The sequence below is a fragment of the Ovis aries genome, chromosome 19, assembly GCF_016772045.2.
Source record: "Ovis aries strain OAR_USU_Benz2616 breed Rambouillet chromosome 19, ARS-UI_Ramb_v3.0, whole genome shotgun sequence".
In the NCBI taxonomy this organism is placed as follows: Eukaryota; Metazoa; Chordata; class Mammalia; order Artiodactyla; family Bovidae; genus Ovis; species Ovis aries.
Window position 1 is genome coordinate 2,711,155 of NC_056072.1, and position 27,995 is coordinate 2,739,149.

The window sequence follows — 27,995 nt, forward strand, 5'->3', positions numbered from 1 at the left end:
AGTTACTTTTTAGTACATTTGCATAGGCTTTTATTTTAAATAAACCAGTGCTTATTTTTCACCTAAACAGGTTGTTTACTTGAGACTTTATTAAATGAAGATTTTTTTTTTTTCAGAGCAGCATCTCAGACACGTCGAAAAAGATGTTTTGATCCCTAAAATAATGAGAGAAAAGGCCCGAGAGAGATGTTCTGAACAAGTTCAAGGTAAGATTCAAATATTCATATAAAGATCAAATATGTTTTTTATAATATGATCTGAATTTAATCCTTAGCCTCAGAATGAAATAGTCAGTGAATTAATATGTATGAATTGGTTCTCACCCTTTCACTAAGATACCAGTATTTCAGCTTTCAGAACTTACAGGCGGCATTCATTTACAATTTAAAAATATTCTCCCAAATTCCCAGGAAAGAACATTTTTTTCCCCCAGATGTACAGTTATAGAGAAAAAACTTGCAGTTGTAGTTTGGAGAAACAAGTTATTCTGGTGATTTTAATAGGGAAGGAAGAAATGTCAAATGTAATGTATACCTGTGTCTCCTCTATCAACATATTAATACAGGAATAAATTCTGAGGTGATTTCTTTGGCATCGTTGCTGTTATTGAATTATGAATGGAATCGCAGTGGTAAATACAGTGAATCTTTTTAAAAATTTTTCTAAATTTTGCAATTCTAAGTGGAAGGTATTTATGTAAATGCATGTACTAGGCACCCACATATGCCTGTGTTTGGAAAATAGTTTTTACCATGAAGTATTCCTGTATTCTATAAATCTAGAGATATATTGTTGATTAACATGCAATATTATGGTGAAGAATATAAACAAAGGCATGGAAGGTGGAACCTGAGGCCTTAAATGATGGGTAATTAGAAAAGCAGATGGCAGTATTACTGTGGAAATGTCCTGTAATAGCAGTCTACCTCTTGGAATGGCCACGTCAGAGAAGCAGTGGCAAAATCTTGCAGACGCGGACTTTCCCCCGGCTGCAAGGTTCCCCTCTCCCGCTGGCCTTTGATGAGGGACCATAGTTACGCCAGGGGATGCTGACTGACTGCAGTTCCGCTCACGTGTGTCAGCAGGAAGCCAGGCTGTATGAACTGTCATCTGGGGACTATGTCAGGAGCATTTGGGAGTCAGGCACATTCTTGTCCCTTAGATGCTGTCTCCTTAGAGAATAACCTCTGGGACTGATGGATAAAGACAATGAAAGAGTAGTTCCTCAGAATCAACACTGTGCGATGATCATTTCTTTTTCTTAAATGACTTATTATGAGCTATTCCCATTTTAAATCCATCTATAAACTAGGTTTGAGTTAAATCCATCTGTAAATAAGTGTATTAATAAATTATTAGCAATTTATCAGCATCATTTGGTGGTCTTGCTTTCATTGTGAATTAGTTGTCTAACTGGAGCCCCTTCCCTCCCCCTACCCCCAGATTCAGGAGAAGTTGCTCTGTTGGCACCTGCAGTGCGATTCAGCACACACTTGGCGGTGGGCCGTCATGCCCATGGTCTCAAGAAGTAATCTTCCATCCGCCTCACAGAACTTTTGAAAATACAGATCCTGATTCTGGTGATGGAGGAGAAAACTTAAAAATGGATAGTAAAATTATAGGGTTAATTTTTTACTACCAGGAAAATTATTTACTTATTACTGAATGTATTGGTTCAAAATTATAAACATTAGTTGTACTTATTCTGTTTTGTGGGTCTGCCCTGGTATTCAACTGGTGAAGAGTTTGCCTGCAGTTCAGGAGACCCCGGTTTGATCCCTGGGTCAGGAAGATCCCCTGGAGCAGGGCATGCAACCTACTCTTGTGTTCTTGCCTGGAGAGCCCCATGGACAGAGGAGCCTGGCAGGTCCCACTTCATGGGATTGCAAAGAATCAGACAGGACTGAGTGACTTTATTCTTTTGTAACATTCTTCACGTTATTCTCTTTTGTAACACGTTATTCTGATGCTTAGATGAAAGAAAGCTAAGCAACTCAGTTACAGACTGTTTACTCTCATGATTCAGATGAAAATGCAAAATGGTCGAGTTTGGGTTTCAGAACTACCTTTGCTTTGCTCTTGGACAATGAAACTTTGTTTTTGGACTTTGAAATGAAAGAACTAGAGTATAACTTTAAAAGGTTTATTTGTGTTACGCACCTACTACTTTGTAATGGTACAGAAAAAATATTTAATTTTGCTTCTTTATCAAAACTTAAGTTGCTTACAGTGTTAATGTTAAGGTTTTCTTTCTTTTTTTATTTAATATACTTAAAATCCTTTAAGTATAAGGATTTTAAGACTGAAAGCACCTTGAAATTTGAGGTTCATTTGAGTTATTTCAATGCATTTATCCCTAATAGAACATGTTATAACAAATGATCTCTGAGTATTTGGACTTTTATAATACTATATTGATTTTTTTTTTCCTTTTAGGCCATATGGTCCAAAACGGTATTTTAGAATCTAAAATTGATTATTTTATTAAGAATGATCTTGCTGTTTAACCAGGTGAATTAGGAGAGCACATACACTGGCATTGCTCAGGCAGGAGCAAAACAGCTCTATTTAAACTGAGCAAAAAGGCACAGTGTAGAATCAGGAGACTCCCATTGTGGTTTATTTACTATATATAGCCTTTGTTTTATTGCGTAATTATAGGATTCTGTATAAAAGCACTATGCATCCTAATTGTATAGTTCTCAGATAAAGATACAGGAATTCTAATAAATGATCTGACTTTCTGCTGAATGCCTGAAACATGATTATGTCAGAAAGCTTTTCTGTTTGATATATTTTTTTTTCCCTATGTCATTTCAACCCGGCTGATCATAAGAATTGGGTCAGGCTGCCAGCAACTTAGGTTTGTGAAGGGAATGGAACAGCTTTTCCAGTGACAAAGAGAAATGAAATCACTTTCAATGAAAAAAAAAGAGATGCCTCATTATAGTCAGCAACAGCAGTTATTGACAGCTACACTTCCTATTAACAAGGAGCATTTAACTAAGAGTTTGGCTGTTGGATCTTTGGACTTGATCTAATTTGCCAGCATTAATTAGTTTCTTTTGAGCACAGACACTTGGTGCTCACAGCTATAGATTTGCAGGGCTAATTAGGATAGAAAATTGAACAGAATGGGGTAAGGCATTAACCTTCAACCATTACCAGCTGGGACACTGATAAAGACCACAGGGTCCAAATGCTCCTATTGATGTGAAGAGCACCCTAATGAATATCAATTTCAGCCAGGTTGCTATATTCTTACTAGTTCTCTCTTCGTTATAAGTTTTACCCCGCTTTCCCGACCCTTCATTATCTGTGTCTGCACTACTGGGTTTTACTCTACGCAAGCTCAGTCTGTGTTGCACACTTCACCTTCTGTTTAAACACAATTAAAATCTGTCTTAAGTAGTGGATAATGTTTAGAATGGTCCATGGCTACATCCCCTATTGCTTCTAAAATTTGACTTTTGCCTATAATTACATGATTCTGATTCTACAGTTCATTATTTATAAAGTCATGGTAACTTCACCATTGCCATGTAATGAAAATTATAACCTGAAACAAGAAAATCTCAGCTTTGGGGTAATAATTAAGCAGTATTTGTATTAAACTGGGGTCAACCTGAGAATCTTTATCTTTGTGAAATAGATACACTTCTTTGTTTCTTTTTGAAGAGAAAAAGAATGCACATCACCTTTTCCCTTAGAACTTAGTTTTGATTCGATGAGTAAAGATGGCTTGACTTGATGATTAAATACAGAATTGAGAATCCCAGTCTTACTATTATCATTTCACAAGATGATAGACTCTATTGGTAGAGCATACATCAAAAGAAAGGCATTTGCACAGTTCATTTAAATAGAGAAACTCAGCTTTATAATGTTCTTCTTTTGCCAGTAGCAAAGCATGAGAAGCAGTGAACAGAACCACTGAAATAAATGAACAAAGCAACGGTGAGGGCTAAGTGTGCTGGAGATGAACAGAAGGAAAGCTCCTGAATGGCTAGTCTCTGCCTGTCTCCCCACTGTGCCCCCACCTCCCAAAGGCCAAAACAGAAATCCCCTTCTACCAAGTGTGGTGGTCGAATCACTGCTTTTTCTTGAATCTGCGATGTACCAGCTTGTGGTGTCTTCAGTTCAGTTCAGTTCAGTTCAGTTGCTCAGTCGTGTCCAGCTCTTTGCGACCCTATGAATTGCAGCACCCCAGGCCTCCCTGTCCATCACCATCTCCCGAAGTTCATTCAGACTCACATCCATCAAGTCCGTGATGCCATCCAGCCATCTCATCCTCGGTCGTCCCCTTCTCCTCCTGCCCGTAATCCCTCCCAGCATCAGAGCCTTTTCCAGTGAGTCAACTCTTCGCATGAGGTGGCCAAAGTACTGGAGCTTCAGCTTTAGCATCATTCCTTCCAAAGAAATCCCAGGGCTGATCTCCTTCAGAATGGACTGGTTGGATCTCCTTGCAGTCCAAGGGACTCTCAAGAGTCTCTCCAACACCACAGTTCAAAAACATCAATTCTTCGGCACTCAGCCTTCTTCACAGTCCAACTCTCACATCCATACATGACCACTGGAAAAATCATAGCCTTGACTAGACAGACCTTTGTTGGCAAAGTAATGTCTCTGCTTTTGACTATGCTACCTAGGTTGCTCATAACTTTTCTTCCAAGGAGTAAGCGTCTTTTAATTTAATGGCTGCAGTCACCATCAGTGATTTTGGAGCCCCAAAAAATAAAAAGTCTGACACTGTTTCCACTGTTTCCCCATCTATTTCCCATGAAGTGATGGGGCCAGATGCCATGATCTTTGTTTTCTGAATGTTGAGCTTTAAGCCAACTTTTTCACTCTCCTCTTTCACTTTTGTCAAGAGGCTTTTTAGTTCCTCTTCACTTTCTGCCATAAGGGTGGTGTCATCTGCATATCTGAGGTTATTGATATTTCTCCCGGCAATCTTGATTCCAGCTTGTGCTTCCTCCAGCCCAGCGTTTCTCATGATGAACTCTGCATAGAAGTTAAATAAGCAGGGTGACAAATATACAGCCTTGACATGTCTTAGGAGGATGGTTTGATGACCTCTGGGAGTTACTTTTCCCTGTGTGACTTTTTCCACACATTTGACTCTTCACTAATTTCATGATTTATATTTTCTATGTTAGTAATATTTTTAAGAATATTATTTGTCATATATATTGGTAAAGTATACATTCTGTTATTTTTTTTAGAATAGAGCCTTCATAAGAAGAAGAGTCACTGAATTGCTATGTGTTATAAAAATTCATTGTATTTCTTTGCTCTTTTGAAATGCATAATTAGCATTTTATAATAATGTCTCTGTTGACTAAGGAAGTTTGCCTTAAAAATAGTGTGTGCGTGTGCTAAGTTGCTTCAGTCATGTCTGACTCTTTGTGATTTTGTAGACTGTAGCCCACCAGGCTCCTCTGTCCATGGGATTCTCCAGCAAGAATACTGGAGTGGTAGCCATGCCCTCCTCCAGGGGACCTCCCTACCCAGGGGCCAAGCCTGTGTCTCTTATGTCTCCTGCACTGGCAGGCGGGCTTTTCTAGCGCCACCTGGGAAGCGAGAACCTTGTCTTGCTTTTGCCGTGACAGATCAGGACCAGTAAAGGACCTTGACTCAGTGGTGGCCTGGCGCTCTCGTTACCCTGGATATACTCTCCTCCTCTCTGACTCTCTTCATCCCTTGCACCTTCTGTTCCAGTATTTCAGTGTTTCTTTTGTCAGTGTTTTTTTGTGGCTGTCTTTTTCATCTGTTGGCCAATAGGTAGCATTGGTTCTAAGGGAATTGTAACAAGTTTAAGGGCATGGGTTTTTTATTTGACACATCACAGAACTGTTGTTAAATAACACAGAACCTTGATAAAAATGCCTGTCCTTCTTATCAGTCACATACAACTGAAATATGTTGCATTTTACTAAATTCCAAAGGTAGATGAATTAACAAAAGAAGAACTTCAAATTAAGAATGCTTAGGATATCCTTCAGGGACTTTGCAGGCAGAGAACTATCAAGGCATCATTAAAACTGATCGGAGGGCTACAGACTATAAATGGCCAAAGTAATCAGTCTTTCCAACTCTGTTACTTGAACCTGCCCCAGGTTGCCTACTGGTTGTTGAATTGTACCTGCATTATCGCATGACGTTTCTGCCATGTAACTGGTTCACCAGTGTTGACTCATGCTGAAACGGAGATGCAGCTCACCTTCAGACAGGCTTGGGTCAATTAGGAGGACGAGACATAAAAATCGTCATGTGTGGTGACTGTCTGTCATGTTTGAGAGTATGTTATGTGGTCTAAGGAGCATAAAGGGATTTAAGGCCCAAGTCCTCTCTTTCGGACCTTCCCTGGGGGTGTCAGGTTCCTGAGACCACCCTGGGCTTAGTACTTTCCTGCAAAGACTCATTGTCCTCAGCGCGCAGTCATGCTCACAGCTACGGTTTATTATAGCAAAACCAGCCGAGGGGAAAGGCACGTGGGGTGAAGGTTAGAGGAGACCAGGCGCAAGCTTCCTCGAGGTCTTACTCAGTAGAGTCAGTCAACTTGAGCGTTAACTCTTCTGTGGTCCAGTTGTGGGCACATGTGAAGTGTTGTCTCTGGGGAGACTCACCAGAGGCTCAGGGAGTTGGTGATATGGCAGTTTCTGCATAGCGTGTACTGAACTTTCAGACTCCCAGAAGGAAAGCAGGTGTGGAGCGCAAACCACACGCCTTACCCCGACGGTCAGAGCGCAGGGAGCCGCTCTTACCAGTTAGGGAATAGTGCGAGTGCTCCCCAAATCCAGGTTCTGACCCAACTCAGGGTCAGCCTTGGAAGCACTGCTTTCTAAGCAGCACAGTGTCAGGCCTGCCACGGTAACTCTTTCTTGCACACGGACACAGTAAAGTTATTATGTTTAATAACTGTGTTACGGTTATTTTTTGGTCATACCATGCGGCGTGTGGGATCTTTAGTTCCCTAGCCGTGGATGGAAACCACACCCCCTGCTGTGGAAGCGAAGAGTCTTAACCACTGGGCCACCAGACAAGTCCCTGTATTTAGTGACTTTCTGTGTGTGTGTGTGTGTGTGTGTGTTAGTCGCTCAGTCGTGCCCGACTCTGCGACCCCATGGACTGCAATCCACCAGGTTCCCCTGTCCATGAGATTTTCCAGGCAAGGATACTGGAGTGGGTTGCCATAATACTTAAATAATCATGTTTAACTACAGTTATTATGTGTGCCTGTTGGGCCTGATGCCATGCCAGTGGCTTCATGGGTAGTAGACCTCTGTCAGTCACAAATCCAGCTGAATGCTTTTTAAAACAAGTGAGCACAGTGTTTGATGATCATGACTCATTGACTGAGTGGTTCTTGGTCACACTCATTAATTCACACTTCTCTTGTTGGACTCATGATTGTCTTGACTTATGATGGTTTCTGAATAATGGCAATTTTATAATATAATTATGTATACTTGGAAATCAGTACTGTGGAATAATATGGCCAGTTCTTATTTCACAAAGAAAGGTTCAGTGTATTTGTTTTAGGAGTTAAGCTAAATCTTTGAATGACTCAGTTAGCAGGGAATATTGTTAGGGCAGATGAATTTAGTATTTTTTTCTTTTTCTTTTGGATGCACCCTGCAACATGTAGCATATTAGCTTCCCTACAGGGATCAAACCTGCACCTGCTCAGTGGAAGGGGAGATTCCTAACCACTGGATCACCAGTGAAGTGCTGAATTTAGTATTTTAACAACTGATTATTCAACTTATCTCCAAAAGTTTAAGAGTGAAAAGTCTACATTTTGAACACAAAGCCAAAAAATTACATTGCTTGGAACTTAGAAATATTGTTAAAATGAGTAAATATTATTAATATAAACTATGAGTTATAGCTGTTTCTATCAGTACCTCATTAACAAGTTTGTGGTATTTTCCTAGATTTCTTGGCTGTTCAACTTTCAGATATTTTGCCATAATAGACTTAAATCCTATCATCTTATGTGCAGTTAATCCAGACTTAACTGTAGTCTTTAAACTGTTCCATGCCTTGTTTATAAAATCCGAATATGAGATCACACTTCGTTGAAGCTACCTGATGACTTTGAGTTGTGATTGCGATTCTTTCCAGATAATCAGGGACTGATACTCACAGCCAGTTATATTTTGGCTAGATACATTCTCATAGGAATCTTACATGTCCGTGGAAAAATTTTTGGCTTGTACAAAACTCTGGAATATGTTAAATTGATAGATGTAGAACTATTTAAAATATAACCAGGTTTTTGGGGGGATGGTCTAGAATTTGCAGCCCATCCTAAAGGAAATCAGTCCTGAATATTCAGCTGAAGCTGAAATTCCAATTCTTTGGCCACATGATGCAAAGAACTGGCTCATTTGAAAAGACACTGATGCTGGGAAAGATTGAGGGCAGAGGAGAAGGGGACGACAGAGAATGAGATGGTTGGATGGCATCACTGACTGGAAGGACATGAGTTTGAGTAAACTCCGGGAGTTGGTGATGGACAGGGAGGCCTAGCGTGCTGCAGTCCATGGGGTTGCAAAGAGTTGGACACGACCGAGTGACTGAACTGAACTGAACTGATAATATATAAAACAGATAAACACAGTACTTTTTGGTTTTATTACAAGTTATTAATTTCATTACATTTAAGGAGTCAATATGTGAAAACAGTGTTGTGGTATTTCCATGAAGCAAATCTGAACTCAGATGTTATGGAGTACAGTTGCAGCCTAGTGGGTATTTCCCAGTTCATTTTTATGGTTCACTCTTTTGTGGGATGCAAATGTAGACTAAATCCTAAATCACATAAAGAAGAAGTTCTAAATAGAAATGATTTCTTATAATTTACACAAAGAATTGTTCAATTAAGTAGATATAATAGAAGTTTTGTTCTGAGGCTCAGAAATAAGTTTATCTGGCATCATATTTTAATATATTGTCTCCAAAGTGTTATGTACTATTTGCATATATTTTAGTGTTTGTCAACTTTTACATGACTAAGATATATTTTTACAAAGCAAAACAGAATTTTCAGATGCCCTTTAGCACTTGAATGGGCCCTTAGGTTTATATGGAACATAGTCATTCAAAAGTATTTACTGAGTATTTCCGACGTGCTCCTCACCGTTATATGAACGGTCAATAAAACAGACGAAAATATTTACGCTTATAATTCTTAGATTTCAGTGAAGGAACGTGATGAATACCTTAAGTTATTGTAAGAAAATATAAGTGATCTAGAGAGTAATGAAGTTGGGTTAGAGCAGTGAGGATGCCCATGTTAGATGAGGCTGCAGTTTTTTGTAGGTGGTCCGTTGTAGGTTGCACCAAGAAGGTGACATTTGGACAGAATTCTTGTAGGAGGTAAAAAGGTGAGACATACAGACATCTCTGGAAGGAGCATTGTGAACAGAGCACATGGGAAGAGGCAGACGCAGTGGGTGTGACTGGCATGTTGGTGGGGGTGCTAGAAAGGTCCTTGTGGTTAGGGTGGGAAGTGAGAGTTCAGGAGGGTGACGAGTGAGTGCAGGATCAGGGTCTTGAGAGCACCGAGGAGCCAAATGAAAGGATGTGATGACTTAGAGCAGTGGCGGGAAGGTGGGTCTGATACACGAAGCGCGGCACCGCTCCCTGCTGCATTCGGAGTAGATGGGTCAGGGCGAGGGCTAAGCGGGGGCCGGGTGACGGATGTGCGCGTGATGGTCCAGCTGACGAGGTGGTGGAGCAGCGGGTGGTACCAGTGAGCAGACCTGGGGTGTCTTTGCAGACAGGGTTGAGAGAGACCTGTGGTTAACAGAGATGGGAAACCTGCATGTCGAGAAGTTTTATGATTTTATTTCAGCTTCTGGCGATTTGAAGCCACTATATTGGACAGTGGTGAAAGTTCATCACTCTTCTCAAGGGAAATGAATATTTACCCAGTTGTGGTGGGTCTGGATGTTTCTAATGTTTTGTGTAAGTTCTTTTAGTATATGTTTGACACATGGTGTTGACTTAGTGATAAAAACTGACACTTTTATTGCCTGGTTTTAAGATGCCACCTGGACCACTTTCCTTCCAGAGTGAATCGTGACTGCACGGATGTGTTTACTCAGCACACTGTCTGTAGCACTGCTGGCTGGGTACCTGGACTCATGCCATAGTGAAGAAGCTGAATTGGCCATTCGTGTCACATGACATGTTGCCAAGGGTAGCGATTATGGCTCCTCTGTGCTGACTCTAGTAGTTTGTAAGTGTGCCCAGCATGGTGGTGCTGTGGGTGCCGGGAGTGGTGGGTTTTTTAGGTGATCAAACGCTTTGTCTGGTGCTTGTCCTTTCAGCCTACATGCTAAATCTATTTGTAGTTACTGCTTTTTAGTTCTGGATCGTGTTTGCTATGCTGTATACTGTTTATCTCAGACTTCACCTAGATTGAAAAGTTATTTTCTTCCAAGAGTGTAAGTAATTTTTATTATTCACTTCATTTTGTGCACTTCCAATGCTGTTTTCTGTAACACTCTTTTTGGGGGGTATAGCCCTATGTATGTAAAGTATAGACCATTTATTTACTCATTAAAAATGCAGTCATACTTACATGGTGTAGTAGTTTGGATTATGTGTTGAACTTAAATGTTTTATTTTTATAATTTATAATTAGTATCTACTTTTTGATGTTTAGTTTTTACTAAAATTGAAAGTCTTCTTGATTTTCATTACCCTAGTAATCTTATGAAAAATACACTCAAAATATTATGTGCTAATTAATGGTTGATTTTAGGAAGGATTGTTAGCAAATCTGAACATGTTTATTTATCATGCTAATTTTAAAAAAGCATGATGTAAAATTGTGTACATAGTTAAAGCCTAATTATAACAAAATGATAGATGCATATAGAAAAAAATACATTCAAAGTTTAATAAGTATCTGGAAATGAGGGAAGGAAGAAGGTGGATTGTAAGTTATTTCTTTTCCTATGTGTAGTTTTTTTTCATATTTTCCAAAGCTTTATGTTTTTACATTACTTTCTTGAAATAAACTTATGCCCTGTGTGTGCAAATTATAAGTATGTAGCTTGATGACGTATGATGTAGTAAGCATGCCTGTGTCACCACTGTTGAAGCCAAGAGACAGACGCGACCAGAAGTCACTTTCTCTGTCTTTCCTCCCAGTCACTGTCCTTTTCCTCTTCCCAGAAGGGAGCACAGATCAGGTTGCATGTGTTTTAGTGTAAATGGAGTCGTATGGTAAGTGTTCTTTTGCGCCTCGCTTCTTTCACTAAACTTTGAGAGACTCGCCCGTGTTCTTGCGTGTAGTGACAGTCCTTCGCTTTCGCTGTCATGCGGGACCGTGATGTGAATGTGCTGTTCCTTGATTCTGCTGTGGTAGAGATTTAGGTCGTTCTTGGTTTTATGCAGATAACTCTCCTATAAACATTTTTGTTCACTTTCTTTGGTACTTGTGTACATGTATTTCTATTATTTATATACTTAGTAATGGGATTTCTGGGCCCTATAATGTACATGATAGACTTCCAAATAACTGGGTGCACATACACTAAACTTTTATTTATTTTTTATTTTTATTTTACTTTACTGTATTGGTTTTGCCATACATCAACATGAATCCGCCATGAGTGTACACATGTTCCCCATCCTGAACCCCCCCTCCCACCTCCCTCCCTGTACCATCTCTCTGGGTCATCCCCGTGCACCAGCCCCAAGCATCCTATATCCTGCATCAAACCTAGACTGGCGATTCGTTTCTTATATGATATTATACATGTTTCAGTGCCATTCTCCCAAATCATCCCACCCTCTCCCTCTCCCACAGAGTCCAAAAGACTGTTCTTTACATCTGTGTCTCTTCTGCTGTCTCCCGTACAGGGTTATCGTTACCATCTTTCTACATTCCATATATATGTGTTAGTATACTGTATTGGTGTTTTTCCTTCTGGCTTACTTCACTCTGTATAATCGGCTCCAGTTTCATCCATCTCATTAGAACTGATTCAAATGTATTCTTTTTAATGGCTGAGTAATACTCCACTGTGTATATGTACCACAGCTTTCTTATCCATTCATCTGCTGATGGACATCTAGGTTGCTTCCATGTCCTGGCTATTATAAACAGTGCTATGATGAACATTGGGGTACACGTGTCTCTTTCAGTTCTGGTTTCCTCGGTGTGTATGCCCAACGGTGGGATTTCTGGGTCATAAGGCTGTTCTATTTGCAGTTTTTTAAGGAATCTCCACACTGTTCTCCATAGTGGCTGTACTAGTTTGCATTCCCACCAACAGTGTAAGAGGGTTCCCTTTTCTCCACACCCTCTCCAGCATTTATTGCTTGTAGAGAACAGCTAACACCTATCCTACTCAAACTCTTCCAGAAATTGCAGAGGAAGGTAAACTTCCAAACTCATTCTACGAGGCCACCATCATCCTAATACCAAAACCTGACAAAGGTGCCACAAAAAAAGAAAACTACAGGCCAATATCACTGATGAACATAGATGCAGAAATCCTTAACAAAATTCTAGCAAACAGAATCCAACAACATATTAAAAAGATCATACATCATGACCAAGTGGGCTTTTCCCCAGGGATGCAAGGATTCTTCAGTATCTGCAAATCAATCAGTGTAATTCACCACATTAACAAATTGAAAAATAAAAGCCATATGATTATCTCAATAGATGCAGAGAAAGCCTTTGACAAAATTCAACATCCATTTATGAGAAAAACTCTCCAGAAAGCAGGAATGGAAGGAACATACCTCAACATAATAAAAGCTATATATGACAAACCCACAGCAAACATTATCCTCAATGGTGAAAAATTGAAAGCATTTCCCCTAAAGTTAGGAACAAAACAAGGGTGCCCACTTTCACCACTACTATTCAACATAGTTCTGGAAGTTTTGGCCACAGCAATTAGGGCAGAAAAAGAAATAAAAGGAATCCAAATTGGAAAAGAAGAAGTAAAACTCTCACTGTTTGCAGATGACATGATCCTCTACATAGAAAACCCTAAAGACTCCACCAGAAAATTACTAGTGGTGTTGGAGAAGACTCTTGAGAGTCCCTTGGACTGCAAGGAGATCCAACCAATCCATTCTGAAGGAGATCAGCCCTGGGATTTCTTTGGAAGAAATGATGCTAAAGCTGAAACTCCAGTACTTTGGCCACCTCATGCAAAGAGTTGACTTATTGGGAAAGACTCTGATGCTGGGAGGGATTGGGGGCGGGAGGAGAAGGGAACGACAGAGGATGAGATGGCTGGATGGCATCACGGACGCGATGGATGTGAGTCTGAGTGAACTCTGGGAGTTGGTGATGGACAGGGAGGCCTGGCATGCTGCGATTCATGAGGTCGCAAAGAGTTGGACATGGCTGAGCAACTGAACTGAACTGAATCAATGAATATAGTAAAGTTTCAGGGTATAAAATCAACACACAGAAATCCCTTGCATTCCTGTACACTAATAATGAGAAAGTAGCAAAAGACATTAAGGAAACAATTCCATTCACCATTGCAATGAAAATAATAAAATACTTAGGAATATATCTATCTAAAGAAACTAAAGACCTATATATAGAAAACTATAAAACACTGGTGAAAGAAATCAAAGAGGACACTAATAGATGGAGAAATATACCATGTTCATGGATTGGAAGAATCAATATAGTGAAAATGAGTATACTACCCAAAGCAATCTACAGATTTAATGCAATCCCTATCAAGCTACCAGTGGTATTTTTCATAGAGCTAGAATAAATAATTTCACAATTTGTGTGGAAATAGTAAAAAACCTCGAATAGCCAAAGCAATCTTGAGAAAGAAGAATGGAACTGGAGGAATCAACCTGCCTGACCTCAGGCTCTACTACAAAGCCACAGTCATCAAGACAGTATGGTACTGGCACAAAGACAGAAATATAGATCAATGGAAGAAAATAGAAAACCCAGAGATAAATCCATACACCTATGGACACCTTATCTTTGACAAAGGAGGCAAGAATATACAATGGATTAAAGACAATCTCTTTAAACAAGGGGTGCTGGGAAAACTGGTCAACCACTTGTAAAAGAATGAAACTAGAACACTTTCTAACACCATACACAAAAATAAACTCAAAATGGATTAAAGATCTAAACGTAAGACCATAAACTATAAAACTCCTAGAGGAGAACATAGGCAAAACACTCTCTGACAGAAATCACAGCAGGATCCTCTATGACCCACCTCCCAGAATACTGGAAATATACCCAACTTTTAAAAACAATTTATGAAGAAATATGGGAGGAAGAGGGTGGATTATGGGTGGTTTTTAAGTTTTCATAGGTTGTTCTCCATAATGAACATATATTTCTTAAAAAATAAACCTATAAAAACTTACCATATATTTTATAATACAGTAAAGCTATAAATATATAGAGTTAATTTTTCTTTATGTTCTATAAATGTATAGAAAAACCATAAACTAGGAAAATATTTCTAACATATGTGACAAATATTTGATATCCTTAGTATATAAAGATGTACTGTCCATGAAGAATCAGTGAATATCCAGGTGAAAAAAAGCAAAGGACACAAAGTTTCTTTCTGATAGATATAAATTTCTGATAAAGTACATATTATTAAACATATTCTCACTTTCAGTGGGTTAATTGAAAACTACACCCAGTATGTAATTTGTGAACTTGATATGATTTAAAAATTCACAATGGAGACTTTTTGCTTCTGGCCTGGCCTAGTAGCTCTATCACACACATCCTTCTGTAGAAAACAATATAAACTGTGAACAAAATTTAAAGAGGACCCCCTGAAGGCCTTGAAGGATAAACAAGAACAGATGGAATTCAAAGGGGAGTCACGCGTTGATGTTTGACTGAGGGGAGGCTGCTGCTGCTGCTAAGTCGCTTCAGTCATGTCTGACTCTGTGCGACCCCATAGACGGCAGCCCACCAGGCTCCCCAGTCCCTGGGATTCTCCAGGCAAGAACACTGGAGTGGGTTGCCATTTCCTTCTCCAGTGCATGAAAGTGAAAAGTGAAAGTGAAGTCGCTCAGTCATGTCCGACTCTTAGCGACCCCATGGACTGCAGCCTACCAGGCTCCTCCATCCATGGGATTTTCCAGGCAAGAGTACTGGAGTGGGTTGCCATTGCCTTCTCCGGAGGGGAGGCTGAGACTGACCAAAACAAAAACACATTGGTCTTACTGATTTGAAGAACCAAACACAGGGTTTGGTATACCTGCAAGCCCTGAAAAGTTTGTGTTTGTACGTTGAGGAGAGGGGAGGAGTATAAATCCCAAGGATTGAGCCAGAGAAGAGGAGCTTCATACTCTGCGCATGAGCTACGGTTAGTCCTGAACTTCATGTGGGGGGGGGCATTCCAAGCAGCTCAGTTAAGGCTAAAAGAACTGAGCCAAAATTCGAGCTCTACTCAATGTACATTATTGGGGAGACAGGCTTCTGCAGTTTGAGTTCAGTGAAGAAAATTGATTATTTAAAGGAAAAAGGGAAAAAAAAAATCTTGAGAGAGACAGAACAGGATCCACACTTTTTACATGATATCATTCACAGTATTCATGATCAATGTGAAACTGTTCAGTGTACACAGAAACAGGAAAATATGACGGATTCTTAAAAAAACCAGCAGAGGCGAACTCTAGGATTACTAAAATGTTGGAATTAGCAGACAAGGATAATGGAAAATATGGTTGCAATGAATAAAAAGAAAATCTTAACAGAATCTGAAACAAGAAAGACCCAAATCAAAATTCTAGAATGGAAATATCTGGTATAGAAAACCGTAGAATAAAAGTGGCAGAAGGAGTGATGAATACAGCGGTAGATCAGTAGAAATATTCAATCTTAAGAACAGAGAAAAGAAGATTAAACATGATGAACAGAATCTCAGGGACCTGTAGGAACATAAGGATGATATCCTTTCATAGGAATCGCCTACTTACCAGAATGACTACAGTGAGAACACAGACAGCATTCACTAAACACAGACCTGCCCACTGACGCAGCAATGGTGCCCAGAAGAAATGAAACACCTTTCATCCCTGTACAGTTAATACATGCAGTAGCTCATTCAGATAGCCCCAAACTGAAAACAACCCAGGTAGCTCTCAAAAGGAGAAAGGGTAGACTCTGGAGTACTTATGCAGTGGAGACTGTTCAACAGTAAAATGGAACATACTAGTGTTATGCACAGTAGCATAGACGAATCTCAAACTGTCATTCTGAATGGAATATAAATACGAGAGTACACACTCTTTAAAAATACTGTGTACTAGAACAGGCAGCATTTGTATGCTGTCTGGAACAAGTCCCACTAATATAAAAAAATGAGCAAAGGACACAAAATTTCTTTCCAATTAATCACATATAAATTTCTGATAAAGTACATATTCAGTTCACTCGCTTAGTCGTGTCCGACTCTTTGCGACCCCATGGACTGCAGCATGCCAGGCTTCCCTGTCCATCACTAACTCCTGGAGCTTACTCAAACTCATGTCCATCGAGTTGGTGTTGCCATCCAACCGTCTCATCCTCTGTCATCCCCTTCTCCTTCCGCCTTCAGTCTTTCCCAGCATCAGGGGCTTTTCCAATCAGTCAGTTCTTCACATCAGGTGGCCAAAGTATTGGAGTTTCAGGTTCAGCATCAATGCTTCCAATGAATATTGAGGACTGATTTCCTTTAAGATGGCCTGGTTTGATCTCCTTGCAGTCCAAGGGACTCTCAAGAGTCTTTTCCAATACCACAGTTCAAAAGCATCAGTTCTTCGGTGCTCAGCTTTCTTAATAGTCTAACTCTCACATCCATACATGACTATAGGAAAAACTGTAGCTTTGACTAGATGGACCTTTGTCAGCAAAGTAATGTCTCTACTTTTTAATATGCTGTCTATGTTGGTCATAGCTTTTCTTCCAAGGAGCAAGCATCTTTTAATTTCGTGGCTGCAGTCACCATCTGCAGTGATTTTGGAGCCCGCCAAAATAAAGTCTGTCACTGTTTCCTCTGTTTCCTCATCTGTTTGCCATGAAGTGATGGGACCAGATGCCATGATCTTCGTTTTCTAAATGTGGAGTTTTAAGCCAAGTTTTTTACTCTCCTTTTTCACTTTCATCAACAGGCTCTTTAGTTCTTTGCTTTTTGCCATAAGGGTGGTGTCATCTGCATCTATTTGAGATTATTGCTATTTCTCCCGGTAATCTTGATTCCAGCTTGTGCTTCATCCAGCCCGGCATTTTGCATGATGTAGCCTGCATATAAGTTAAATAAGCAGGGTGACAATATACAGCCTTGATGTACTGCTTTCCCAATTTGGAACCATTCTGTTGTTCCATGTCTCGTTCTAACTGTTGCTTCTTGGCCTGCATACAGATTTCTCAGAGGGCAGATAAGGTGGTCCGGTGTTCCCATCTCTTGAAGAATTTTCTACAGATTGTAGTGATTCACACAGTAAAAGGCTTTGGTGTAGTCAATAAAGCAGAAGTAGATGTTTTTCTGGAACTCTCTTGCTTTTTTTAATGATCCAGTGGATGTTGGCAATTTGATCTCTGGTTCCTCCTTTTCTAAATCCAGCTTGAACATCTGGAAGTACTGTTGAAGCCTTGCTTGGAGAATTTTGAGCATTACTTTGCTAGCATGTGAGATGAGTGCAATTGTGCGGTAGTTTGAGCATTCTTTGGCATTGCCTTTCTTTGGAATTGGAATGAAAACTGACCTTGTCTAGTCCTGTGGCCACTGTTGAGTTTTCCAAATTTGCTGGCATATTGAGTGCAGCACTTTCTCAGCATCATCTTTCAGGATTTGAAAAAGCTCAACTGGAATTCCATCACCTCCACTAGCTTTGTTTGTAGTGATGCTTTCTAAGGCCCATTTGACTTCGGACTCCAGGATGTCTAGCTCTAGGTGAGTGATCACACCATCATGATTATCTGGGTCATGAAGATCTTTTTTGTATAGTTTTTCTGTGTATTTTTGCCACCTTTTCTTCATATCTTCTGCTTCTGTTAGGTCCATACCATTTCTGTCCTTTATCTTGTCCTTTTATACTAATAGCTGAGAAGAGAGAAGCTAAAGGCAAAGGAGATAGCAAAAGATAATACCCATTTGAATGCAGAGTTCTGAAGAATAGCAAGGGGAGAGGGATAAGAAAGCCTTCCTCAGTGACCAGTGCAAAGAAATAGAGGAAAACAATGGAATGCTAAAGACTAGAGATCTCGTCAAGAAAATTAGAGATACCAAGGGAAAACTTCATGCAAAGACGGGCACAGTAAAGTACATATTATTAACCATATTATTAAGTATGCTCTCACTTTGAGTGTGTTAATTGCAAACCACACCCAGTATGTAACTAATAAACTTGATATGACTTCCAAATTCATAACACAGACCTAACTGCTAGGGGACAGGTTCTGATTAGCAAGTGACATTAAAGCAACATTCTGGAGTGATTTTTAATGTTTTGTGCTTTGATTTGTATTGCACAGGTGTGTGCTTTTGTTGAGTACTGTATTTAAGATTTACTTATTTCACTATATATACATGTCATCTACTAAGAAAAATATAGAACTCTGATCATGCTCATCATGAAGTATGTGGTAAGAAAATGTATATGAGATATAACGTCGGTGAGGCTTTGGAGAAGCAGTTTCTACACTGCTGACTTAGAATATAGATCAGCATGATGTCAGCAAAAGAGTTGGTAAATATTTAAAAAAAATTAACAAAGATTCCTAAATATGGCTTCTCCACGTGTGTGAAAGCAATGATCAGAGATGTGCCATAGCGTTGGGTGTAATATGAAAGTCTGTCAAAAAGTTTGACGTCAAGAGTTGATTGGTTATAAAGATTATGTTATCAGAAGTGATGATATACATATTGTGATCTTGTGATCGTGATGATTCATTTTCGATATGAGAGATTGGCATACTATGTAATTTTCATCCAGGGTTGCTGGTCTGCAGTGGTCAGCTCCTGCCCTGTGCCTGTCTCTCTCACTGGAGCACAGCTGTGCCCATTTTCTTAGGTATTACCTGTGGCCCCTGTCACGCTGCTGTAGTAGATTGGAGTAGTTGCAGCAGAGACAGTACTGCTCACAGAGCCTAAAATATTTACCGTAAACTTCTTTGCCGAAAAAATTTCCTGATCCCTTGTTTGCGTGCATGCATGCAATTGTGTCCAGCTCTCTTTGACCTCAGGGACTGTAGCCCGCTAGGCTCCTCTGTCCATGGGATCATCCTCAGCAAGAACAGTGGAGTGGGTTGCCATTTGCTGCTCCAGGAGAGTCTTCCCAACCCAGGGATTGAACCGGCATCTCCTGCACTGAGAGATGGATTCTTTACCACTGTGTCACCTTGGAAGTACAATCCCTAGTTTTATTAGATAAAATTTTAAAAAATATAGAAGGCCTGGCCAAAAGTAACTAATTAATAAGCACAACACTGCGTGCATAAGTGTGACTGAGACCAAGTTGGTCTTTATCCTTACAGAGGTTAAGTATGGAAGGTGGGAGTTAGAAAATAAATGCTTAAACCGAAGTTATGACTAATGGTATGGAGAGAGAGCGCTGTGAAGACATGTTAACAGAAGTTGTTTCTAAGTAGTGGGCATATTGGTGATTTTTAAAATTTGTCCTTTTTCAGAGTTTTCTAGGTTTCTGTTAATTTGTCAATTATTTTTGTTTGGAGGGAAGTAAAGAAGATTGAGTCGATAACCAGACATTTGCTGCTTCAGAAATTTTTTAAACTTCAAGAAAATATTGCTCCTGATTTAAAGAATTTTAACAGCAATCTTATAAAATATTTGTTGAGTGCCTGTCACTTGGGCAGCATAGTGAGACGTGCTGAAGAGACTGGAAGTGAGACTTGCCTTAAGGACCTCTAGCCTGGCTGAGTGGCGGCCCAGGCACATGTTGAATAGAATTCTGCAGTTACAGTTTACAGTGAAATTGTGTGGATTAGTTTGGAAAAGCCCACGAGTACTGCTGTAGTCGGAGGAGCCTCAGTGAAGACTGTGGCCTGGCACTGGTCCGGAGTCACAGCTCCGGACTTAGGTGGGGCAGGACTTGGGTGGGGCAGGCCGGCTGGAAAGGCCCCTCAGGTCCCCATACTCAGGACTGAGGCAGGGAGCTGAGAAAGGCCTGGTGTGTCCCTGAAACAGTAAGGAGACTGACCTTGGGAGAGCAGGGGTACTCTGGGGAGGCTGATGGTAGATCAGAAGTGGGAATTGAGCCGAGCCTGACTTTGTAGCACCTTCAACACCTCAGGCAGAAGTGTAGACTTGGGTTCTAGTAAGAAATCAGAAGCATCCAAAGTGGCTCCTCCCCCTTCCACTGTCTTCCTCTCTCCCTTCCCAGGAGACTTTATCCAACGAGAAGTAGAGGACTAATTCTGCAACAGAATGCAAGACAAGCTGACAGGCTTCTAAAGTTTGCCTTTCTTCATTCTTTTGCAGCAAGAAGCTGTTTTCCATTCAAGTGACCATAGTGTGTGTTGCCAGAGCCTGGGGTCACCCCTGGGCCGCCCTGTTGCCCATCTGCGGTGGCAGGACCCCTTTTTGGTGTGTGTGAGGGGGGCGTTACTACGGCACAGGCTTCTGCACAGTCTCTTCCTCCTTCAGGTGTCCTTAGACTTGTATTATTCGTTATCTTTTCTAGAGAAATCGAGTCATCACATTTGTCAGATTTTAACATCTAATATTTTTAAGTCCCCAGAGCTAAAGAAAAACCTTCTGTGGCCTAAGAATGGCTAAATAGCTAAAGAGTTTATCCTTTTATTGAGTAGCAATTGACTTCTACTTACGTAATCCGAAAGTTCATATTGCCACATTGCCAGTCTGCCTTTCTGTGTGTGTATGTAATCAACATCCATAGTTTTATTCTGTACTGGAATATCATATACAAGTCCTTACTTTCAAAATGCATAAGTGCATAGTCTGTTTATATTGAGTTTTTTAATCCCGTTGATTCTGCATCATAACCTTATAACTGGTTTTAGTGATGACCAGACTCAAAACACAGCACCAGTTTAACCCTGAATTTATGGTGTTAGACACCTTTCCTACTTTCCGTGTTAACTGTGAATGTCTGGGTGCTCTGTGGCTGTAGCTGTTCTTAGTCTTCATGTGTCACATTTCCTGAACCTTAATTTCCTTTGGTTCCGTCATGGAGGCTCAGCCCCAAATTACGTAGACAAGCCTTCCGCTTCTTTTCTAGAGTCTCAAAGATTCTTGGTAAACTCCTCTTAGGAAATGATAAATCCAAGTATTTTTTCGCAGTCTTCATTCTCAACCCCATTTTATCCTGTAGCTTGCACGATTACCCCTCTCCCTCTTTCCCATTAGGAAAATCGCTCCCCTCGTGGCACGCAAACTTCCCCATCCACGGTGGCCTTTCCTCTGTGTTCCATCAGCACGATCTTTGATTTGTCAGATTTCAGATCTTGACTCTGATCTCCGTGAGCAGAGATTGATTTGTGGTCGTCTTAGATCTCTGAGTTCACAGGATGATGTCATGTGAGTGATTAGCTTACAGTTTTAGGGAGGACATTAGCTCTGACATGAAGCTGTGGTCCTTACCCAGCCTGTGCCTAGCTGCTCGGTCCTCCCCACCCTGGTGGTGCTCCCCGTGCACAGAGATGCGGAGACACCCTCGATGCCCTGTTCGAGAGGAAGGCCCTGCATCATGACATGTTTACACTCAAAAACTGTCTACAGATGGAATTACAGTGTTGTTCTAGTTAGCGAGTATGTATTATAGAGTATATATACAAGCATGAGAATTGGTCCTTTAAAATCTTAATTTGGATTAAAGAACATACACATACGTGACTGATCGAGTTACTGCTCTAATCCTGCACATCAGCCAGGGAAATTCTCAGCTCACTTTTGTTATGCTGCTGCTGCTGCTGCTGCTGCTGCTGCTGCTGCTGCTCCTAAGTTGCTTCACTCCTGTCCGACTCTGTGCGACCCCATAGACGGCAGCCCACCAGGCTCCCCCATCCCTGGGATTCTCCAGGCAAGAACACTGGAGTGGGTTGCCATTTCCTTCTCCAGTGCATGAAAGTGAAAAGTCAAAGTGAAGTCGTGTCTGACTCTTTGCGGCCCCATGGACTGTAGCCCACCAGGCTCCTCCGTCCACGGGATTTTCCAGGCAAGAGTGCTGTTTGTTATGTTACTCTCCTCATGTATGTATATTAGACTCATATATGCCCCGTTTTTGTGTTTCACTAAAAAAAAGGCTGAGTCAAAGATACCACTGTTAAGTGTATAGGTTAGTGTCCTTGATAGCTAATACACTTTTCACATTGGTATACAATAACTCTTTTTTTCCGTGCCAGTATCTTGAGTGGGCCTGTTTGAATATCAAGACTTCTGCCTCACTGATGCAGACTCAGCTGAGATGGGCAGGCAGGAAACCCCTTGATGCTTTTGATCTTAAAGGAGCATTGGTTTCCCTGTAGTGGGCTATGCAGGACCTTTTTAGGGCTGTCACTGCTTTGGATTCTTCACCTTTCTTCCCTGTACATTTTAACATACCATCTAATGAATGTGAAGTTATGCAGAGCATTTATATTAAACAGACTTGTTAAGTATGTCTTTCCTATCTGCTGCATGGTTCCTGCTGAGAGTGTTAATATTCAAATATCCATCTATGATGTCAGTTATTCAGGAAGATGCCTAATAAGAATGTACCATATTCTTCATCTTCGAATTATCACTGTTCAAGAATATATTCCATAATGATATTTTTCAGCAGTGGAATAGCTCCATGTTCTTCTGTTTCCTTTCTGTTTTAAAGGAAAAGTTCCAAGGTTTAAGGAAACAGGTCATGGCATCTATAAACTGGTTGGGAACTGAAGTATATTATGAAATAAAAAATGAAGCTGAGTTGCCCTCTAGGGGTTCAGTTTTAACACAGCACATGTGGAAACAAGGTAATGAGATCTTGTGGGGTGGGAAGCTCTGTTCATTTTCTGTGGAGTGTGACCAGTCAAAGCAAGCTGACTTTGTAATTAAAAATGAGAACATCCCAATTTTGTAACCTACAGGCAGTTTAATTGAACCTCCTTTTTGGGATTTCTTGGTTGGTTTTAACAGCTAGAGCATGTGTGCCAGAATAATCCAACCATCAACGTGTTTTCAAGAATCCGACCCACGAATTCTTTTCTGATGCTTCTCTGTGACCTCAGTGTTGCCTCACTAGCTTGCCAGTCAGCTGCCTCCCCTCTGCTGCTCAAGCCAGCAGAGACCTCAGCGAAGCGGGCTCCTCGTGACTCTCAGAGCGCTCAGGCTGCGGTGGTGGGCTTCCAGTGGCGTCTGTGTGGACTGGGTCTTCTGGCCTGGATGGGGTCCAGCTTGGCATCAGTTAAGGCCGAGTTGTTCTCTTCAGACTCTGTCTCTGACACAAAGTGCTCTACCTCGTAATCATAGAATCGGGCTCTTTACCATTCAGTCACCAAGTCACGTCCAGCTCTTCTATGACCCCACAGACTGTAGCCCACCAGGCTCCTTTGTCCATGGATTCTCCAGGCAAGTGTACTGGAGTGGTTGCCGTTCCCTTCTCTGGGGGATCTTCCTGATCCAGGATCGAACCCACATCTCCTGCACGTCTCCTACGTTGCAGGCAGATTCTTACTGCCGAGCTGCAAGGGAAGTCCCTTACTGTTTAGTAAGAGGGAGCAATTTGTTCCCCATTACTGAAAATGTTAACTGAACTTGGGCTTGAAAGTGAAAGTCGCTCAGTCGTGTCCAACTCTTTGTGACTCCATGGACTGTAGCCTGCCAGGCTCCTCGGTCTGTGGAATCCTCCAGGCCAAAATACTGGAGTGTGTAGCTGTTCCCTTTTCCATGGGATCTTCCCAACTCAGGTATCGAACCCAGGTCTCCTGCATCACACGTGGATTCTTTACCTCTGAGCCACTAGGGAAGCCCAGAAATACTGGGGTGGTAGCCTACCCCTTCTCCAGCAGATCGTCCTGACCCAGAAATCGAACTGATGTCTCGTGCATTGCAAGAGGATTTTTTACCAGCTGAGCTACCAGCACTTGAGTAAATGGCAAATATGGGGTTTGTGTGCAGATATTTAAATGTTTTGTGTGTTTCAGCACATTTCTATATCAAATGTAAAAATTCAGATGGTTATTGACATATTTTTAATAGGTTAGTATGTAGTGTATGTATGTGTATATGTTTTAATAATGCTCTTTGTTATTTCCTTTGAGGGGTGCTATAAAACTTTACTCCTTTTAATATATATTTTCATTTCTGGAGTTGTATTGAGCTTTTCCATTCTTTTTCTCATGGTTATGGAAAAACCTTGATTATTAATTGTCAGAACCTGTTTTTTATCATTAGTTTGTACTTTTAAAATTCAGGTTTTACTTAAGCGCTTTAATACCTGAAACTCACTGGATTTTGATATATATGGTGTAGATTTGTGCTGTCTAGCCTGGTAGTCACTAGTCACAGAAGCGACTTCATTCTTCTTAGCACTATCCAAACTCGCAGTGCTCACTGGCTCCATGTGGCCTGTGGCTGCCATGTTGGATAATCCAGTCACTAATCATCTCTGCCACTGCAGAAGGCTTTTTTGGACAGCAGTGGTGTAGACATACGAATCATCCTTGTCAGCGTATTTTTAAAAACATCTTAATACTGGTAGTTTCCTGTGTAAAATGAATTGAAATTTGTAAACATTATATGCTTTTGTATTTTCTTCTCTTTTAGCAAAAGAATATTTTGGAAATAACTGTAATTGAAACTCATCACATATGGAATAGTTTTACATATCTATATATTTAAAGATCAGCCTATATTTCTGATTAGAAGCTAAATGATATCAACTGTTATAGTAAAAAGTATATATTTTTGAAATATGTAAATATATCTCCTTTATCTCCATCTTGTGGTGGAAATATATGTAAATCCTGTTGTTAAGAATGTTGTTAAATGATGTTCATTTACATTGACTTTCTCTGCTCTTTCCCATTACTGTAAATGAAGTGTTTTTTAACAAAATTTTAGGTCTTATTCCAGGAGCCAACTAAAAATAATTTTAGATTTTATAATCACTATAAAGGGGGAAATATAGAACTACAAGCCATTTGAGTATGTTGGAATATTAAAACAAGGAATGCAAACATTTCAGTCATGCTTGAGAGAAAAACACATCTGACAGCTTTAGCTTCTTACTTGGAGATACAGTTTGTTGTTGTTAAAGAGGATTATGGTAAATATGTTTCTGTGATAAATCTATGAAGTTTCATAAATTGTCTCTTGCTGACACAATGTTTTTAGTAAATAATTTTTAGTTTTTATAGTTTCTAGTTTTTGAATGTACTCGCCTTTTTGAAGAGAACTTCAAAAAGTTATAAAGTTATTTTTGGAAGTAAATTTTAAAATGGGCATTAAAATAATTTGTAAACTATCACATTCTACATAAAGGCACAAAATTATCTTCTTAAATTCTAATATGTAATATCAAAGATTTAAGAACATACTTCAAATCAGATTTATTAGAATCAGATTTATTTAAAATTTAAAAAATTAAAATACTTTTTAAAAATTTTCTTAAAGATTTTTAACAGATTGTATTTAACTTAATATTTTGGTTTTTATAATCTTTTAGCTTGGTAAGTTTTTTTTAGTTGACTAATATAATTTACAAAGTAGTATTAATTTAGAGTTTAGTTTTTATATGGAAAAGTCTATGAATGCTGTAGGAATTCTGAAAGAATATTTTAGTTACATTCCAAGAGCTTAGGGAGAATTTTATGCAGCAGATAGACTTTTTAGCTAGGTTAGATTTAGATTAACTTTTTTAAAACATATCCATTTATGTTATCAATAATTAGGGAAGAAATAGCCTAAAAATGGGCAACATCTCAATTACCTATTTAGAAGATATCCTGAATAGGAGTTAGAACATGAAAGCTGTATATAATGTAAGTTATCTGTGGGACAGTGAAGAGAAATCAGCCTAAAAATAAGCCTAATTATAAGACTAGTTTAGGACCCTGTTTTGGTGCTTCTTGAAAGCCTAGCAAAAAAAGCCTAGACCTAATATAATAGAAAACAGAGATTTCCCTGCAGCTAAGTTTTATTTAGGGAAATTCTGGGATCTTAGAAGTTTGCATTAGATGGATGTTTTGAGGTTACTGGTCCCAGTTCAGGAATCTTTCCAACTATATATGAGAGCTTCCATTTTTGATACCTCTGCCCCAGTTCAGACTTTGATTATTTACGCCCTCCTATATCTGATTGTTAGTCTTTTAGAAAACACCATTCTTGAAATAAAAATTATAAATACTATATTAAACTATAAAATTAATATAATTATATAAAATTATGAGTTATATGAATTTATATAAGAAATATAGAAAATATGAAATCTCTTCCACAAAATTATCCTGAATGTCAACATTCACACATACAGATCTCTCTCTGTGATTAAGGTATTACTTAAAATACATCATATTTTAAAACTGAATTTAGTAAACCAGAACTAAACTAAACTGAAAGATTTGCTGACATTCAGGTAAAATATTTTGATTAAAAAGTGTATTACTTCTAAGTTTGCCTCAAATCTTAAGGTTATATTAAAGCCATTAACAAACTTGAGCCATTGGGTCTTTTTTAATTTCGTGATCTAGTTTGGCACAGTATTGAAATGTTACACTCCCCCTGCATCCTGTCTCTTTGGGTCCCAGTCTTCGTCAGTTGTATTTTCACATGGTCACAGTGTATAATACTTCTTTTCTGTAACTGAAAAGTTCAGTGCTCACCACATCTCCTCATTCCGTTTCTTGGTTTCTGTTCATGGGCTAGATTTCATTGTCACGTAGCTTATTTGAGAGGAATCTTTGGATCCTAGAGTCCTTACTGTCCGTCATGTTTGGAAGTGACCGCTTGTTGCCTTACATGAGATAGAGGGTGGGTATAAATGATGGTGTTCTTTTCCTCAGAACTTGGGGCGTGTTGCATTCGTGATGCGTGACCCTGGATGTTGCTGTGGGAAGGCAGAGGCCATCCTGACTTCCATCCCCTCCTCACCTCGCACCCAGCTTGCGCAGATGATCCGATTTTTCTGCTTGGATAGTAGAAACATTCTTCCTTTATCTCTGCGTTTGGCATCTTGGGTGTTGATTAGTCTGTATCAGTTCTTTCTATACCGTGTCCATTAATTTGTAGATTCAATTCTTCATCTCAGAAAACGTTTCTTAAATTGTCATTGAAAATGTCTTTTTTCTTTGCCTTTTTTGAATCCTCTGCTCAAAGATGCCAGTCGTCCTGGGAACTTGGACATGGGATTAACTCTTGGTGTCATTTTGGCTGCGTCACAAATCCCCCAAACAGAGTGGTCCCCCAGCAGCGCACACTGGCCGTCTCACAGTGTCTGCGGGTCAGCACTGCACACGGCTGCCTCAGTCTCTCACGGGTGGCAGGGGTCTCAGCTCACCTGCAGCCTCGACTCGCGGTGGGGGGGGGGGGTCTGCCAACAGCGCCCCAGCTGCTCGCCGCCTTCCTGGTCGCGGGAGCCGCTTCCACGGGCGGTTTTCCTCAAAGCACGCGAGCTGGGAAGGCAGCTGTGTGTGCAGAGGGGAGAAGTCGTGATCCTTTCTCAGGGCGCGCCCTCTACCTGGAAGACGGTGGCTGGTTCAGGCTGCCCTCCAGGCCTGGGCCCCAGGGGGCTGGCATCTGCCAGGCCTCCTTAGAACCTGCCTCCTACAGTAACTGCCCGCCACGCCTTGGCCTTCTCTACCCCTGTGTGACCTTTTTGTTTTCCTCTGAATTTACCATGATTATCCAACTCATTTCTATTAAAATCCCCCACTTGAATTTTAGCTGTGTCTACTCTGTTATTTATTAGCACTATAATGAATTTGTCTTGGTCTTCAGTTTATATTTTTATCTCCTCCTTCATCTCACTCTGTTTTATCAGCCATTCCTCGAAGTCTGGCTTTCTTGAGC

At 40.2% G+C, this 27,995-nt stretch overlaps 1 protein-coding gene across 8 annotated transcripts in view; it reads left to right on the plus strand.

Annotated features, from left to right (window-relative positions):
- Nucleotides 1-27,995, plus strand: part of CMC1 (C-X9-C motif containing 1) — an 81,082-nt gene that overhangs the window by 23,544 nt on the left and 29,543 nt on the right. For 6 of the 8 annotated variants that reach the window (XM_060402073.1, XM_015102210.4, XM_060402072.1 and 3 more), the window contains one exon: nucleotides 117-206. In XM_060402073.1, coding sequence (XP_060258056.1) covers nucleotides 164-206 — 43 coding nt within the window. In that variant the 5' untranslated portion in view covers nucleotides 117-163. Of the gene's footprint in view, nucleotides 1-116; nucleotides 207-27,995 lie in introns of those variants that run through there. The other 2 variants (XM_042235766.2, XM_060402074.1) reach the window with 1 other exon arrangement.